General features: G+C 40.0%; 1 protein-coding gene across 1 annotated transcript; it reads right to left on the bottom strand.

Annotated features, from left to right (window-relative positions):
- Window positions 1-2,314: 2,314 nt before the first annotated feature.
- LOC136825111 (splicing regulatory glutamine/lysine-rich protein 1-like) lies at window positions 2,315-16,064 on the bottom strand. Its single transcript, XM_067081154.1, has 3 exons — window positions 15,996-16,064; window positions 12,122-12,226; window positions 2,315-2,746 (listed from the first exon to the last, which is right to left on the bottom strand). Exons 1-3 carry the CDS (start codon window positions 16,062-16,064, stop codon window positions 2,315-2,317), a joined length of 606 nt encoding a protein of 201 aa, XP_066937255.1.
- Between the last annotated feature and the right edge of the window lie 224 nt (window positions 16,065-16,288).

A 16,288-nucleotide genomic window follows, 5' to 3' on the forward strand; every position in this document is an offset into this window, starting at 1 on the left:
TCTGCAATTAAAAAAATTAATAAAAGAAATACAAAACATTCCCGAAAGGAAACTACTGAAGGGGGGATTAAACTGTTTCGTCCGTCGCATTTTAGTTTTCTGTAAAAGAAAACTAACTACCGAGATGGCTTTGTCTGTCCGTCCGCACTTTTTCTGTCCGCCCTCAGATCTTGAAAACTACTGAGGTTAGAGGGCTGTAAATTGGTATGTTGATTATCCACCCTCCAATCATCAAACATACCATATTGCAGCCCTCTAGCCTCATTAGTTTTTATTTGATTCAAGGTTAAAGTTAGCCATAATCGTGCTTCTGGCAACGATAAAGGACAGGCCACCACCGGGCCATGGTTAAAGTTTCATGGGTCGCGGCTCATACAGCATTATACTAAGACCACCGAAAGACAGATCTATTTTCGGTGGCCTTGATTATACGCTGTAGCGGCTGTAACAGAAAACTCGATTGCGCCTAAGAAACTTCGGCGCCTTGTTTACTAGTTATGTGATACTTCCAATTGTGTTACGGAATGGAATGGAATATAGAGATTAGACCAAAGGCCAGGCACTGAGACCTATTGTCAGGAGAGGGTGGATAGCAAGATGGAATAAAGATAATATGAATGAAGGTACAGTAAAAGGAATGAAAGGGGTTGCAGCTAGGGGCCGAAGGGACGCCACGAAGAACCTTTAGTAAAAGTAAGTACACTTTAGTTTAACCAGACCACAGAGCTGATTAACAGCTCTCCTAGGGCTGCCCGAAGGATTAGATTTATTTTACGTGGCTAAGAACCAATTGGTTGCCTAGCAGCGGGACCTACAGCTTATCGTGGAATCCGAACTACATTATAACGAGAAATGAATTTCTGTCGCCAGAAATAAATTTCTCTAATTCTTCATTGGCCGGCCGGAGAATCGAACTCAGGCCCAGCAGAGTACTATCCGAGAACGATACCAACCCGTCCAATGAGGAACTAAGAAACTTTAGAAATGCCTACAGTGCACCGAGTGAGGTGCACTGACGGCACTACCGCCTTCGGGGTCGATTGGGCGATTGTGTTACGAAACATTTCGTTAATAAGGGAATGCTGACCGTTCACCGGTATTGCATAGTGGGAATTAGTCATATCTGAGGTATTAGAAAAATCACTTTTGAATTACTCGCCTTGTTTATGAATCCCAAGGACTAATCGGATTTTTATGTGTGGTATATTTTTATATTACATTATGTTCAAAATAATTTTACCTCGAAAGAAGTTCTAAAAATGTTCCACAAAATAAAGGTATCTTCTTCTTCTTCTTCTTCTTCTTCTTCCCCAAGTTCTTCGTTGGACTAGTCGATACCGTTCTCGGCTAGCACTCTGCAGGGCCCGCGTTCGAATCTCCGGCCGGCCAATGAAGAATTAGAGGAATAAGTTTCTGGTGATAGTAATTCATTTCTCGTTATAACGTGGTTCGGATTCCACAATAAGCTGTAGGCTCCGTTGCTAGGTAACCAGTTGGTTCTTAGCCACGCATATTAAGTCTAATCCTTTGGGCCAGCCCTCTCTAGGAGAGCTGTTAATCAGCTCAGTGATCTGGTTAAACTAAGGTATACTTTTCTTCTTCCCACGTAATCCCCTAATCGGGGTCGCTGCTAAAAATAAGAAGAGTAAATTTTCTGAAAGAATACCTTTTATTTAACATCAGAGTAAACGCAGTGTTACAGCCAATCAAAACAGAAACATTCTGGTACACAGTACTAGTGCTTGAATGTCTGATGAAGAATTTAGATCGATGCAAACAATGGAATTTTGCCTATTCTGTCTGACGCTGAAGTAGGAAATGCACCATTGGCAATAAACTAGGGACAGAATGATCTCCTCAGCAACTGCTGTATTCTCAGTTGAATACGAGTAATAGAACAGTGCCGTCAGTGCACCTCACGGGTTGCACTGTAGGCATTACTAAAGGTTCTTTGCAGCGTCCCTTCGGCCCCTAGCTGTAACCTCTTTCATTCCTTTTACTGTACCTCCATTCATATTATTTTTCTTCCACATTGCTATCCACCCTCTCCTGACAATTATTTCATAGTGCAACTGCGAGGTTTTCCTCTTGTTACACCTTTCAAACTTACCTACTCTCAATTTCCTTTCCAGCGCTGAATGACCTCTTGGGTCCCAGTGCCCTAAACTCTATATTCCATTCCATTCCGTTCCAAAAGGAAGTTCCTACATCCGGTTCAAGTCGTTTCCCAGAACTTGAAGACTTACGTCAGGCAGTCAGGATTATTTAAGGGTCATCATTCCTCTCGTCATTTGCATTCTAAAGCTTCAGTGCATCAGAAACTCTCTTCTTTCTCCTCTGTGGGATCGTTCTTTCTCCTCTGTGGGATCGTTCTTTCTTCTCTGTGGGATCGTTCTTTCTCCTTTGTGGGATCGTTCTTTCCTTCTCTGTGGGATCGTTCTTTCTCTCTTTCTTCTCTGTGGGATCGTTCTTTCTCCTTTGTGGGATCGTTCTTTCTCCTCTGTGGGATCGTTCTTTCTCCTCTGTGGGATCGTTCTTTCTCCTCTGTGGGATCTCCTTCTTTTTCTCCTTTGTGGGATCGTTCTTTCTTCTCTGTGGGATCGTTCTTTCTTCTCTGTGGGATCGTTCTTTCTCCTCTGTGGGATCGTTCTTTCTTCTCTGTGGGATCGTTCTTTCTCCTCTGTGGGATCGTTCTTTCTCCTCTGTGGGATCGTTCTTTCTCCTCTGTGGGATCGTTCTTTCTCCTCTGTGGGATCGTTCAGAGAATTCTCAGCCTCGTTCAGAGAGAGAGGAACAGTAATTGAAAGTTTCTGGTGTGACTGTAGATTGCGACTGCTTAAATTACTATATTATTATTATTATTATTATTATTATTATTATTATTATTATTATTATTATTATTATTATTATTCAGAAGATGAAACCTATTCATACGGGAACAAGCACACAGGGGCCATTGACCTGACATTCAGGCTTCCAAAGACTGTGGTGTTCATTAGAAGAAGTAAGAGGAGGTAAAGGGAAATACTGAAAGAAGAGATCCCACTCGCTTATTAAAATAAAATAATAAATTAACAAATAGATACGATAAAGATATATATTGAAATGCAAGACGAATGCAAGGGTAGCAATGCATTGCACCTTCGCTTGAACTTCTGAAGTTCCAATTGCACGCATCCTCTGGGGAGACTTTCCACAGTCCAATGGTGTGAGGAATAAAGGACCTCTGGAACTGAGAAGTCCGACAGCGAGGCACATTTAATGCATACTGGTGCTGCTGTTCAGCGAATATTGTTGGTCTTGATTGTTTCGGTGGAGAGACTTAGGGAGCCACTTTGGTCTGAACACGATCTGAAAACGAACAAAATAAAAGGGCATTTTGGGCTCTAAGTGTATGCAGAGGGAAGGTATGACCCCAAAGGAATTACACTGAAGCAAGGTCAGCCCAAAAGCTGACCCCTGGTCAGTAAAACCAAAAACATTAACAACCAAATCCCGTAGGGGGATAGTGCCATCAGTGCACCTCATGCGGTGCACTGTAGGCATTACTTGAGGTTCTCTGCAGCGTCCCTTCGGCCCCCTAACTGCAGCCCCTTTCATTCCTTCTACTGTACCTCCTTGCATATTCTCTTTCTTCCATCGTACTTTCCTTAACCCTCTCCTAACGATTGATTCACAGTGCAGCTACGAGGTTTTCCTCCTGTTACACCTTTCAGACCTTTTACTGTCAATTTCCGTTTCAGCGCTGAATGACCTCATAGGTCCCAGTGCTTGGCATTTGGCCTAAATTCTGTATTCTATACTATTCATCAATTAACGAATAGATTGATGCCATTTATCAAATGGCTTTAGGTGACAGACAATTAGTTGCCTGTTTGGCAGGTACCAGAGCCCACGGAAATTATTTCCAGCTTAGTGCAAACTACTTTGATTATTATTTCTTGGGGTGAGCGAGTTCTTTTATCATGGCTAGAACTACGAAAGTTGCCACTGGAACCAATTTTGACCAGAGTAAAACGTCCGAGGGATATTTGACTCGTAATCTAGGTCAGTCTGATCAAGACAGTTTCTACAGGTGATGAGCCACCCAATATTAAAATGAGTTCACTTCTCAAGATGCAAAGTAACCAGTGGATGGCCAAAGATTGAACACTAGCAAACTTGACCCATTTTGAAATGTCCCACATATTACTACATTCGTTTTCAACTACTATAATATTTTTATTTTTGTCAGAATTTATTTTGTATTTTTTTGTAATTTTTTTTTCAATATTAGTCGTAACTAAAGTGGCCCCTATACTTACCAAGTTTCCAGTCTTAAAGCCTTTCATTCCAGTAATGCAACTCGCTTACATGGAACATGGATTAGTAACCCATCCCCTGGTTTTATCTCCAATCTCTCTCTCTCTCTCTCTCTCTCTCTCTCTCTCTCTCTCTCTCTCTCTCTCTCAGTATGTTAAAAGTGCGAAGTACCTTTGCCGGGGAAAATCCAAAGAGAAGTTGTACATTTCTCTTGGTAACCTCTGTGCAGGTTACCAGGAAATGTTCGAAAGTGTTTAAAAAAAAAAAATCTTTCAGTAGCGGAGTTCTGACCAGCCATCGGCATTTCTACAGAGGAATTTGGCTCCGTGCAGGCATCAGAGAGAAACTGTACCACTCTCTTTCTCTCTCTGGGGGATTTGTTATCAAAATTGTTTTGGGAAACGGGGCGAGACTCTGGAAGGTTGGTTAAGGCCAGAACTACTCGTAACTCGGTTAAATCCTCCCCCACCCCTTCCAGAAATTCATAAGCTTTCTTTTGTGGTTTAAACCTTTTTATTTTATCATTGACGTGTAAATGCTTTTGCACATTAGTGTGTGGTTGTCCCTGTGACTTTTTGAGAAGTTTCCTTTTGTTAAATAAAAATTCATTCACCTCTTCACCGTCATGATTTCCTTGATCCGTGCACCTCGTGGGGTGCTCTGTAGGCGTTACTTAGGGTCCCTTCGGTCCCTAGCTGTAACCCACTTTCATTCCTTTTACTGTACCTCCTTTCATATTTTCTTTCTTCCATCTTACTTTCCAGCCTCTCCTAACAATTGAGTCATAGTGCAACTGCGAGGTTTTCCTCCTGTTACACCTTTCAAACCTTTTACTGTCAATTACCGTTTCGGCGCTGAATGACCTCGTAAGTCCCAGCGCTTGGCCTTTGGCCTAAATTCTATATGCAATTCAGTGATTTCCATGAACACCTTCCCCACTCCAGCACTGGGCAATATGACCCAAATTTTATACATTTGTTCAGTTCCTTGTTCCAGTCTTTTAAAGTAAATATTGATTGCAAAAGCTATGAAAAAAGTATGAAAAAAATAAGGTAGTTTTAGTTACGCTGAAAATTAAGTGCAGAAGTAAGTCTAAAAAGAAAAGGCAAAGTTAAAAATAATCTATATACTGTACTTAAGCTCATTGCAACATGCTTAATTCTGAATCACTTAAGCCTACGCAAACGGTGGAAACACTTGTATCCCTCCAGGCAAGGAAATACAAAAACAATTTTTTTAAAAATCCGCCGAAGTTTCTTCGGCGCAGTCGAGTTTTCTGTACAGCGTATAATCAAGGCCATCGAAAACAGATCCATCTTTCGGTGGTCTCGGCATAATGCTGTATGAGCCGCAGCCCATGAAACTTTAACCACGGCCCGGTGGTGGCCTGTCTTATGTCGTTGCCAGAAGCACGATTATGGCTAACTTTAACCTTGAATCAAATAAAAACTTCTGAGGAGGCTAGAGGGATGCAATTTGGTAAGCTTGATGATTGGAGAGTGGATGATCAGCATACCAATTTGCAGCCCTCTAGCCTCAGTAGTTTTTAGGATCTGAGGGCGGACAGGCAGACAAAGCCGGCACAGTAGTTTTCTTTCACAGAAAACTAAAACCATTATTGAGAACAAATACTGGATAGAAAGCAGCGTTCAGCAACTGCAGTATCCTCCCCTGAATGCGCGCTAAAATGACGTCACCCAGGAATTTGGCATAAAGGAAGCGGCAGGCGTTGTTATTCATGACTCGGGATGGCCGCCCGGTCTCGCCTCTTGCCCGGAAGCAGTAGTCACTGGGTCGTCTTGACTTTCGGCTGAAAACGTTCCCTTCTCCCCAACGAACTTCATGACTTTATTAGACAGTTGAAATTGCTAATGTGCCTCCATCGTTCTCTTCATTCGCATGCAAGCTTCAGTGCATTCAGACCTCTCTTCTTGTCTGAGGAGTCGAGTGCCACTACACTACTTCCTCTTATCATCCTCCTCCTCCTCCTCCTCCTCCTCCTCCTCCTCCTCCTCCTCCTCAATTCTTCACCTTTTGATAGCCACCCATTCTGAATGAGGGCAACGAGCTCTTTTCAACGTGAGACTAATTTTGTATTTTTTTTTTTTTTTATTTCTTGTGTGCGTAGTGGTTTGTTTTATTTCCTGCCAAGTCCCTTCTCTGTACAGCTCTTTCTCTCTATTGTAACAAACACTGTTCACGTCCCTGTTTCTTTGTCTAGTCTACTCTCTTCACCTATGAGTTCTTCTGTCATCTGTCTTACTTTTTCAATCAAAATCATATCTTAGTCTTTTCGTAGTACTGTAAGTAATGTTTTGCCCTTGCAACTTCTTTCACCTATACTCCTGCGTAGTGGACCCCGTAGACGGGTAGTGCAGTCAGTGCGCCTCATGTGGTGCACTGTAGGCATTACTTCAGGTTCTTTGCAGCGTCCCTTCGGCCCCCCTAACTGCAGCCCCTTTCATTTCTTTTACTGTATCTCCATTCATATTCTCTTTCTTTCATCTTACTTTCCATCCTTTCCTGACAATTGTTTCATAGTGCAACTGCTTTGAGGTTTTCCTCCTGTTACACCTTTCAAACCTTTTTACTCTCACTTTGCGTTTCAGCGCTGAATGACCACCTAGTTTCCAGCGCTAGACCTATGGCCTAAATACTATATTCCATTCTGGTTTTATAATTTTATGACGGATTTGGTGTAGCTGAATCTGGAGTAGACTTGTAGAAATTTATCGTTGTATTTTATTTTAAATTATTATTATTATTATTATTATTATTATTATTATTATTATTATTATTATTATTATTATTTCGATGAAACCTGTTCACATGGAACAAGCACACCAAAGGGACCATTGACTTGAAATTCAAGCTTCCAAAGAATGTTGGTTTCAACCTCCCACCGCAGACCCCACACTGCAGCAGTAACTGATCATGATACAGAGCCAGTGATTTTTCATCGCTCTGGTGGAGACGCGAACCCTCAACATGTGAGTGGCATTCCTCGACACCAACCACTATACCAGCGGACCAGTTTACTGTATTAAACCTTTTTAGAATTTAACAGTATATCAACGCTGTCAGAATTGACGGTAATATAAAAGAATGTTGATGCGGAAGGTGGGACTAGGGTCTCTTCATTCTACGTACCACAGCGTTCAATAATTTTAGAGGTTATTCCCAGGCTGGAAGACGGCAAGTCTAAACGTGAAGTTTATTACCCTCATCAACATAAGAAGCATTCTAAATGAGAGTCGATTTATGCCTCGTAACCGAGAATAAAAAAAAAAATCAATTAAAAATCCGGCCCTTTCCTTTATTATGATTTCATTCCGAGAGTCGTTTTTAAGAGTTATAATTCATATATATAATTCATAGAGGCTGAAAAATGTTGAATTTCAAGAACCATATATTTCCTGGCAGATGGAAATCGGGGAATTTTTTGAACGGTTCTTGGAAAACGCGAATCGGAAGGACTTTTCTATGGTTTTGTTATGACTGCTTCGTAAAAATCTAGAGATCGTTTGTTTTCCTCGAAAACAAATTAGGTGAGGTCATTTTGTCTTCAAGGTTTGGGAATTATGGCGAAATTAATTCTCTACTTGTGCGATTCATTAGAGTTTAGAGTCTCTCCCGTGTCGTCATCGTGAAGATAATGAACGATTATAATTTTTTATACTTTTATGAAGATTGGTTTTAAGTTTCCAAATGAATTATTTCCCGTGAGCGCAAGGATACAGAATTTCAGTACCAGACCACGTTATTGCGAAAGCGGTTTATAATGAGTATCCTTTCAATAAAATCAAACTCTTAGATTAGTAAAAGGTATACGGTTGAGTTTATTTCCATTAATGCCTAACGTTCGTGAGAGGAGTAAAAATCCATCGTAAAGTTAATGTATACAAAAGTAAAACCAGTCTTAAGTAAGTTTAACGGGGAAAACTTTGTCAGGGAAAACTCAACTAAAGTTAAAAAACGCGCCGAAGTTTCTTCGGCACAATCGAGTTTTCTGTACAGCGTAAAATACTGTATGAAACTCTCAGCCACGGCCCATGACACTGTCATCCGCGGTCCAAGAAACTTTCATCCACGGCACGGTGGTGGCCTGTGTTATTGGCACCTATAGCGGTGCCAGACGCACGATCCATGGCTAACCTTAACCTTAAATAAAATAAAAACTACAAAGGCTAGCGGTTTGCAATTTGGTATGTTTGATGATTGAAGGGTGGATGATCAACATACCAATTTGCAGCCCTCTAGCCTCAGTAGTTTTTAAGATCTGAGGGCGGACAGAAGAAGTATGAACAGAAAAAGTGCGGACAGAAAAAAGTGCGCACGGACTGACAAAGCCAGCACAACAGTTTTCTTTTCAGAAAACAAAACTGAACTCAAAGGTAATGTCGTATCATGGTACCTTGCAAGGGTAAAATGAATCTTGAATAAGTTTAACAAGGAAGAGGTTGTGCTAGGGGAAAATCAAATACAAGCGATAAAAACGTAAAAGAAGAGAGAGAGAGAGAGAGAGAGAGAGAGAGAGAGAGAGAGAGAGAGAGAGAGAGAGAGAGAGAGAGAGAATTTTTTGGACATGCAAGTCTTTTTCGTAGGTAAGACAATAAAGCTGCTTTAATCAAGAAGAGGAGCATATATATATATATATATATATATATATATATATATATATATATATATATATATATATATATATATATATATATATACACACATATACACGCACGTGTTTTTGTGTTTTTCACATAAAAGAAAATGCTATTCAATATGTTCACTGTATACAGTACATAAAACTTGAATGTTTATATAATATTAATATACGGCATTCATAAGAAGCAGTTATAAACTTTCAAATACGTGACAAATACTAAGAAACTCCATATACCAATAAGATATTTAAAAAAAAAAACTAAAACGCTTAGAAATGGAAGCATTCGGAACATGTGGGATCCTAGCAACTGTTCTTAAGAACTGTTTCTTCAGCGAGTCATGCGGCTCTCAAGAATATATTTTTTTTTTCTAGCGTCCGTCCAGATCTCTGTACTTCATTTGGACCGAACTGCTTTGACCGTCTTCCAACTGAACTTTTTTCATTTTGCCGAGGTACTGAACTTTGGAGTGGATTATTATTATTATTATTATTATTATTATTATTATTATTATTATTATTATTATTATTATTATTATTATATACTCCTCCAAGTTGTGGTTCATTTGAAGGATCTGTTGATATCCTTCTTTATATATATATATATATATATATATATATATATATATATATATATATATATATATATATATATATATATAAAGAAGGATCTCAACAGTATATATATATATACTATATATATATATATATATATATATATATATATATATATATATATATATGTGATAGAAATAATCAACACACAGTCACATGTGGAACAGAAATAAATTTCTGACTCACATCAGGATCGAACCCAGGTCTTTCAGTTGGGTCATTGCTGAGTCGGGAAGTTGGGCAAAACACGCTGGTATGTAAGCAGTTAGCTTGCCCAGGTAATTCCTTGTGTGTGCTGTGGCGCTCAGGTTCCAACTTCTTTTATGACTCGTATGGCCTAGTGGGCAGCACCCTTGCCTTTCAATTGAAAGACCTGGGTTCTGATCCTGATGTGAGTCAGAAATTTTATATATATATATATATATATATATATATATATATATATATATATATATATATATATATATATATATATATATATATATATATATACATACATATACAGTTAGCTTGGATGCACATTTGATTTCCACCTTGAAGGAGAAAGCTCTTTCCTGTTATTCAGGAATGTAATATTTACAAGACAGGATTCCTGTTTGAATTCCAAATATATCCGGAATCATCTAATATTAATGCCATGAGTATATTGGGAATCGTGTAATATTAATGTAACACGAGTGAATTATATATAAATGTAACATTAGATATCAGAAATAAAGCTGCTTCTACCCCACCCTCTCTCTCTCTCTCTCTCTCTCTCTCTCTCTCTCTCTCTCTCTCTCTCTCTGTGTGTGTGTGTGTGTGTGTGTTTGTTGTGGTCATGACAGTATTCACTCTTTCTCACCTTAACAAAAAGGCTCTCTCTCTCTCTCTCTCTCTCTCTCTCTCTCTCTCTCTCTCTCTCTCTCTCTCTCTCTCTCTCTCTCTCTCTCGTGTGTATGTGGCCAAGACAGTGCTCACTCTTTCCCACCTATATAAAAGGCTCTCTCTCTCTCTCTCTCTCTCTCTCTCTCTCTCTCTCTCTCTCTCTGTGTGTATTCTCTCTCTCACCTAAATAAAAGGCTCTCTCTCTCTCTCTCTCTCTCTCTCTCTCTCTCTCTCTCTCTCTCTCTCTCTCTCTCTCTGTGTGTTTCTGTGTCCATGGCAGTATTCATTCTTTCTCACCTAAATAAAAGGCTCTCTCTCTCTCTCTCTCTCTCTCTCTCTCTCTCTCTCTCTCTCTCTCTCTCTCTCTCTCTCTCTCTCTCTCTCTCTCTCTCTCTCAATATAGATGTAAGGAAAGTGTGCAATTTTTTATTGGACTAAATTTTGCTAATAAATTATTACCCACCAGACGCTATACTCTGCATATGCAATTTTTGCAGTTGTTAGCTGACACGCCAGTTGATTGATTTCAGTACAAAACTGGCGTAGCAGTAGATAATGGATGATCCTTAATGGGTCTTTGACTTGATGTTATGTTTATGCAAATGGACGCTGTTGCTCCGTAACTGATTACTCTTTCATTACTCCGATTCTGCTAATTATTGAGGTAATTGCTTCTATATTGAAGTCAACTTCCCTATTTCGCATTGGACTTTGAACTTTGTGCTTTTTAATGGGGAGATATCAGAAATGCGTTTATGCATTTATTTTTATCAGTTACTTTCCCGTGTTTATTTGTTTATTTGTTTGTTTTATTGTCTCTGCCGTTTTAGTTTTCTGTAAAAGAAAACTTTTGTGCCGGTTTTGTCTGTCCGTCCGCACTTTTTCTGTCCGCCCTCAGATCTTAAAAACTACTGAGGCTAGGGGTCTGCAAATTGGTATGTTGGTCATCCACCCTCCAGTCATCAAACATACCAAACATACCCTCTAGCCTCAGTAGTTTCTATTTACGGTTGAAGTTAGCCATGATCGTGCGTCTGGCACCTCTATAGGTGCCAACTACACAGGCCACCACCGGGCCGTTGCTGAAAGTTTTATGGGCAGCGACTGAGAGAGTCATGGGCCGTGGCTGAGAGTTTCATACAGTATTATACGCTGTACAGGAAACTCGATTGCGCCGAAGAAACTACGGCGCATTTTTTTTACTTGTTCATATTGTAATTCTTCTTTTCTGCTTTGCTTTCGAGTACTTAACCTTGTTTTAGGTAAGAAACATGATTTTGTACATTATCACATTCACTTAAGTTCATTTGCCTTTCCTTTACTATGTTATTTTTTGTCCCATAGATAATTTTATAAAAGTTTAATCTTACGTTTGCATTATTACATTTATTTCCATGTGTTATAATCATCTCTCCCTGTATTCTCTATATCTCATTAGCTTGTTTATGTAACTTTTATAATTTTACAGTTAATTCTTTCCTACCTTTATTTACTGTCTTTCTTCGGTTGCTATTTACTCTTCCCAGGATTCTCTTTGACCACCACACGATTCATCACATGGAGACCTCACCCACGTGACCACCGAACCCTCAGTTCCAACCCCCTCACTCACCTTTTTTATTTTTTATTTACTTTTTCTTTTTTTATCTTCGTTCTCCTGCTGCTGCAATACTGGCCGACCTTTGCCAGAAAAGAAGGGTCCAGTTTTGTGCTGGCGATGGTTGACTGGCTACTGTGGATTGGAGAAGGGGAGTGGGAGGGTCCTATACAGGATGGGGTCTGGTCCTGTGAATGGGGAGTGGAGGGGGTTAGGGTCATATCCAGAGAGGGGTCCAGTTGTGTGTTGGGGTTTGTCTAGGGCTTAGGGGTCTGGAGATATTTAGGGAGGGGGCAGTGTCGTGGGAAGGGGAGTGTTTAGGGAGGGGAAAGTTGGAGGGGGGGAAGGCTGGTGGCGGTGGTGGTGCCTTTTGAGAGAAAGTTTTTCCAAAAGTTGGCTTTCGTGGACCAAGTCACGAGAGTGATTGGTTCCAAGCCATGATTTCTGCCCTCCATCGTTTCTTGGGACCCGAGCGATGTTTTGAAAAGTTTTCTCGTTTTGAAGAATGTTTATAACTCTCTCTCTCTCTCTCCCTCTCCCTCTACCTCTACTTCTCCCCCTCCTCTCCCCTTCCCTCTCTCGCTATATATTTATATAGAGTTTTCTGTGTGTGGCAGAACCGTGTCTTTGGGAACTCGTGGTTTGCTGACCGACGTCCCACGGTAAGGTTTGGTAAATTAAAGTTTCATTCCACTTTAGTCTTTATGGGTCGTTGCTCTCTCTCTCTCTCTCTCTCTCTCTCTCTCTCTCTCTCTCTCTCTCTATCTCTCTATATATATTATATATATATATATATATATATATATATATATATATATATATATATATATATATATATATATATATATATATATATATATATATGTGTGTGTGTGTGTGTGTGTGTGTGTGTCTATACATAAAATATCTCTTGATAGCCGAAAAATGGGTCAAAAACAAATGCAGTTTGCTCAAAATGCTAATTATTATTGTTATTATTCAGAAGATGATCCCTATTCATATGGAACAAGCCCACCACAGGGGCCACTAACTTGAAATTCAAACTTCCAAAGAGTATGGTGTTCATTAGGAAGAAGTAAGAGGAAGTAAAGGGAAATACAGAAAGAGGAGATCTCACTCATTAAAAAAAGGAAAAATAAATTAACAGATTAATAAATAGATAACAGTGTAAGCAAATTATTAAAATGCAAAGAGATTTGTATTAGGGTAGTAATGCATCGCATCTTCCCTTGAACTTCTGAAGTTCCAGTTGCACCACATCCTCTGGAGACTGTTCCACAGTCCAACGGTGTGAGGGATAAAGGACCTCTGGAACTGAGAAGTTCGACAGCGAGGCACATTTACTGCATATTGATGCTGCTGTTCAGCAAACCTGGTCGCTCTCGGCAGGAAAAGGTGATCAGGGATCAATTGTGAATGTGAAAGATCAATACAACTTATGGAAAGAACCTGTTGCTATTTCCAGAAATGCCAAGTCTGCAAGCAAAACTATGGTCTCCAACATTTTATTACAGCACAGATTGACAACAATAACAGTGAAAATGAAAGAACAAATTATTAGAAACATTAAAGATGAGTGACCTTGAGTTTAGATGTGATCCTGCCAAATGGAAAAATCTCAGTTTATGATTTCTGAAGTCAGGAGCATTAGCTTCCACTGCTCTCACTGAAAACTTGAGGTGATTCACAGAATTAGTTGAAAAACCGTTCCAAGAAATCTGTAATAACTGGATGCTGAGCAATAACAGGTCCTTCCATTCAACCACGCACGGGAACTATAACGGAATTCCAATAACCATCTCCTAGTTTTGGATGAAAGTAATACCAATATCGCAAGATATGAGGTACAGAGAAACAGGTCTGTGGCATGTGCCCTTACTCAGCCTAAGGCTTAGCAAAATGTTTAATCTTGTTAATCTCATGGACTAACAATTTACAAATGAATGTCTGACAATTTTCATCATCAGTGGCTTAATTAGAAAGACCCAAAAATCAAAACTGGCAGACAATATCCACACGCAAATATGGGATTCGAATCCTGCTAAGTGCCTTGGAATTCTCCTAGTGGGATTCTTGTGGCTTTGGCAACATTGTACATACTGTTAGTGATCAGATGAAACCAGCTCTGGAGAGATTATGCATTTAAGTTGTTTTCAGTAATCAAGATGAGACTCAAGCACATATAACAAGTTTTCCCGATAAATAATTTTCAAGATTTTCATTTTCTCTTTTCATTAAAGGTCTCTGAAAGGTACCTGCTCTCCAGTAGGAGAGTGCTAAGAATTTTGTCAGTAAGGCATGGGACATATGTCAATCGCCCAGAGCTTTCCAAGGTCCCTTACATACTCCTGTAAAGAAACAAGTTACAAAAATTTAAAGATAGAGCTTTGAAAGATGGGTTGCATATTAACCTTTTTAAAAGTAAAAATAGGGAGATAGTTACAGATATAATTATTATAGTTCATTTTTTGTCATCCGTTTCTAACATCCCTCGACCTGGCAACCGCTTCCCTCGCCTCCTGGATTCCGTAGATTTCGAGATTTTTTTTTTTTTGTGGGGTGGGGGGGGGGGGAATAAGCTACATTTTAGAAATCCTGTGCGGTAAATAGAACTGCGTTTCCCTTCCTGGAATACTGCCGAGTATTTATGCAACTCGGATCTCGTCTCGTCTGCGAGATCTTCACGCTCACTCGAGATCTGAGGGAATTTAAGTGTGGCCTCTTTCACGGAGGCCAATCACACACGCCCACCCACCTATCACTCTCGCTAGCTCTCTCTCCAACCACCGCTGCAAGGTATACAGCTCGTTTGTAATCGTTACCTCTCTCGAATTCACCCCGAATTCTGTAGCCTTTTTAGTTTTCTGTAAAAGAAAACTGTTGAGATGGCTTTGTCTGTCCGTCAGCACTTTTCCTGTCCACCCTCAGATCTTAAAAACTGCTGAGGCTAGAGGGCTGCAAATTGGTATGTTGATCATCCACCCTCCAAACATCAAACGTACCAAGTTGCGGCCCTTTAGCCTCAGTAGTTTTTTTTTTATTTAAGGTTAAAGTTAGCCTTGATAGTGTGTGGCAACGATATAGGATAGGCCACCAGTGGGCCGTGGTTAAAGTTTCATTAACCGCGGCTCAACATTACAACCACCGAAAGATAGATCCGATTGACCACCTTTTTCTGAAAGATAGATCTATGGGTTTCGGCCATCAAACATACCAAATTGGCCCTCTAGCTTCAGTAGTTTTTATTTATTTAAGGTTAATAGCGCTTTTTCTGTCCAACTTTGTATGTCCACACTTTTTCTGTCCACACTTGTTTCTGTCCACACTTTTTCTGTCCACACTTTTTCTATCCACACTTGTTTTTGTCCACCCTCATATCTTAAAAACTACTGAGGCTAGAGAGCTGAAAATGGGTATGTTGATCATCCACCCTCCAGCCATCAAACATACCAAATTGCAGCCCTCTAGCCTCAGTAGTTTTTATTTTATTTAAGGTTAAAGTTAGCCATAATCGTGCTTCTGGCAACGGTATAGGATAGGCCACCAGTGGGCCGTGGTTAAAGTTTAATGAGCCGCGGCTCATACAGCATTATACCGAGACCACCAAAAGATAGATGTTTTCAGTGGCCTTGATTATACGCTGTACAGAAAACTCGATTGCGCGGAAGAAACTTCTGCGCATTTTTTACTGTTTTCTTCAGATCTTGAGTTGTTAAGGCTTAAAGTCATTGCGAGCATCTTGTTCCTGTTTGACTTGTTTCTCTTCCATCTCATTCTGCTGCTTATCTTCTTTCCTTTCGTCTTATCCTTACTCTCGCTCCTTATCCTCTTCTTACTCTCCCACTCTTAAACTCTCCTAAGTTTTTTTTTAAGAAGGCCTTTTCTCTGTTTCTCTTCTTCCTCCTCTTCTCCTTAGGTCTCTCCTTCTTCTCTTCTTCCTTCCCATCACCTCCCTACTCTCGCCCCCTTTTCTCTTCTTACTCTCCCACCCTTCTCCAACTCTCCTGCATCTCCAACCTCCACCATTTTCTACCCATTCCTTCTCTCTCATGTTCCTCACTTGGATCCAATTAGTTCTTTACTCAAATAGATCCTTTGCGATATCGGAAAGAGGGGATATCAAAATTAATTATGGCGGTTGATGCGCCGTGGCTTTTGGTGTTTTTTTTTTTCTGTTTTATTTTGTGACGGAAATTTTTTTAAGACGGGAGTTTTTGTATGTCGGTGTTTTCGACGGCCTGTACTTTTTT

Source organism: Macrobrachium rosenbergii, chromosome 37 (assembly GCF_040412425.1).
Source record: "Macrobrachium rosenbergii isolate ZJJX-2024 chromosome 37, ASM4041242v1, whole genome shotgun sequence".
Classification (NCBI taxonomy): domain Eukaryota; kingdom Metazoa; phylum Arthropoda; class Malacostraca; order Decapoda; family Palaemonidae; genus Macrobrachium; species Macrobrachium rosenbergii.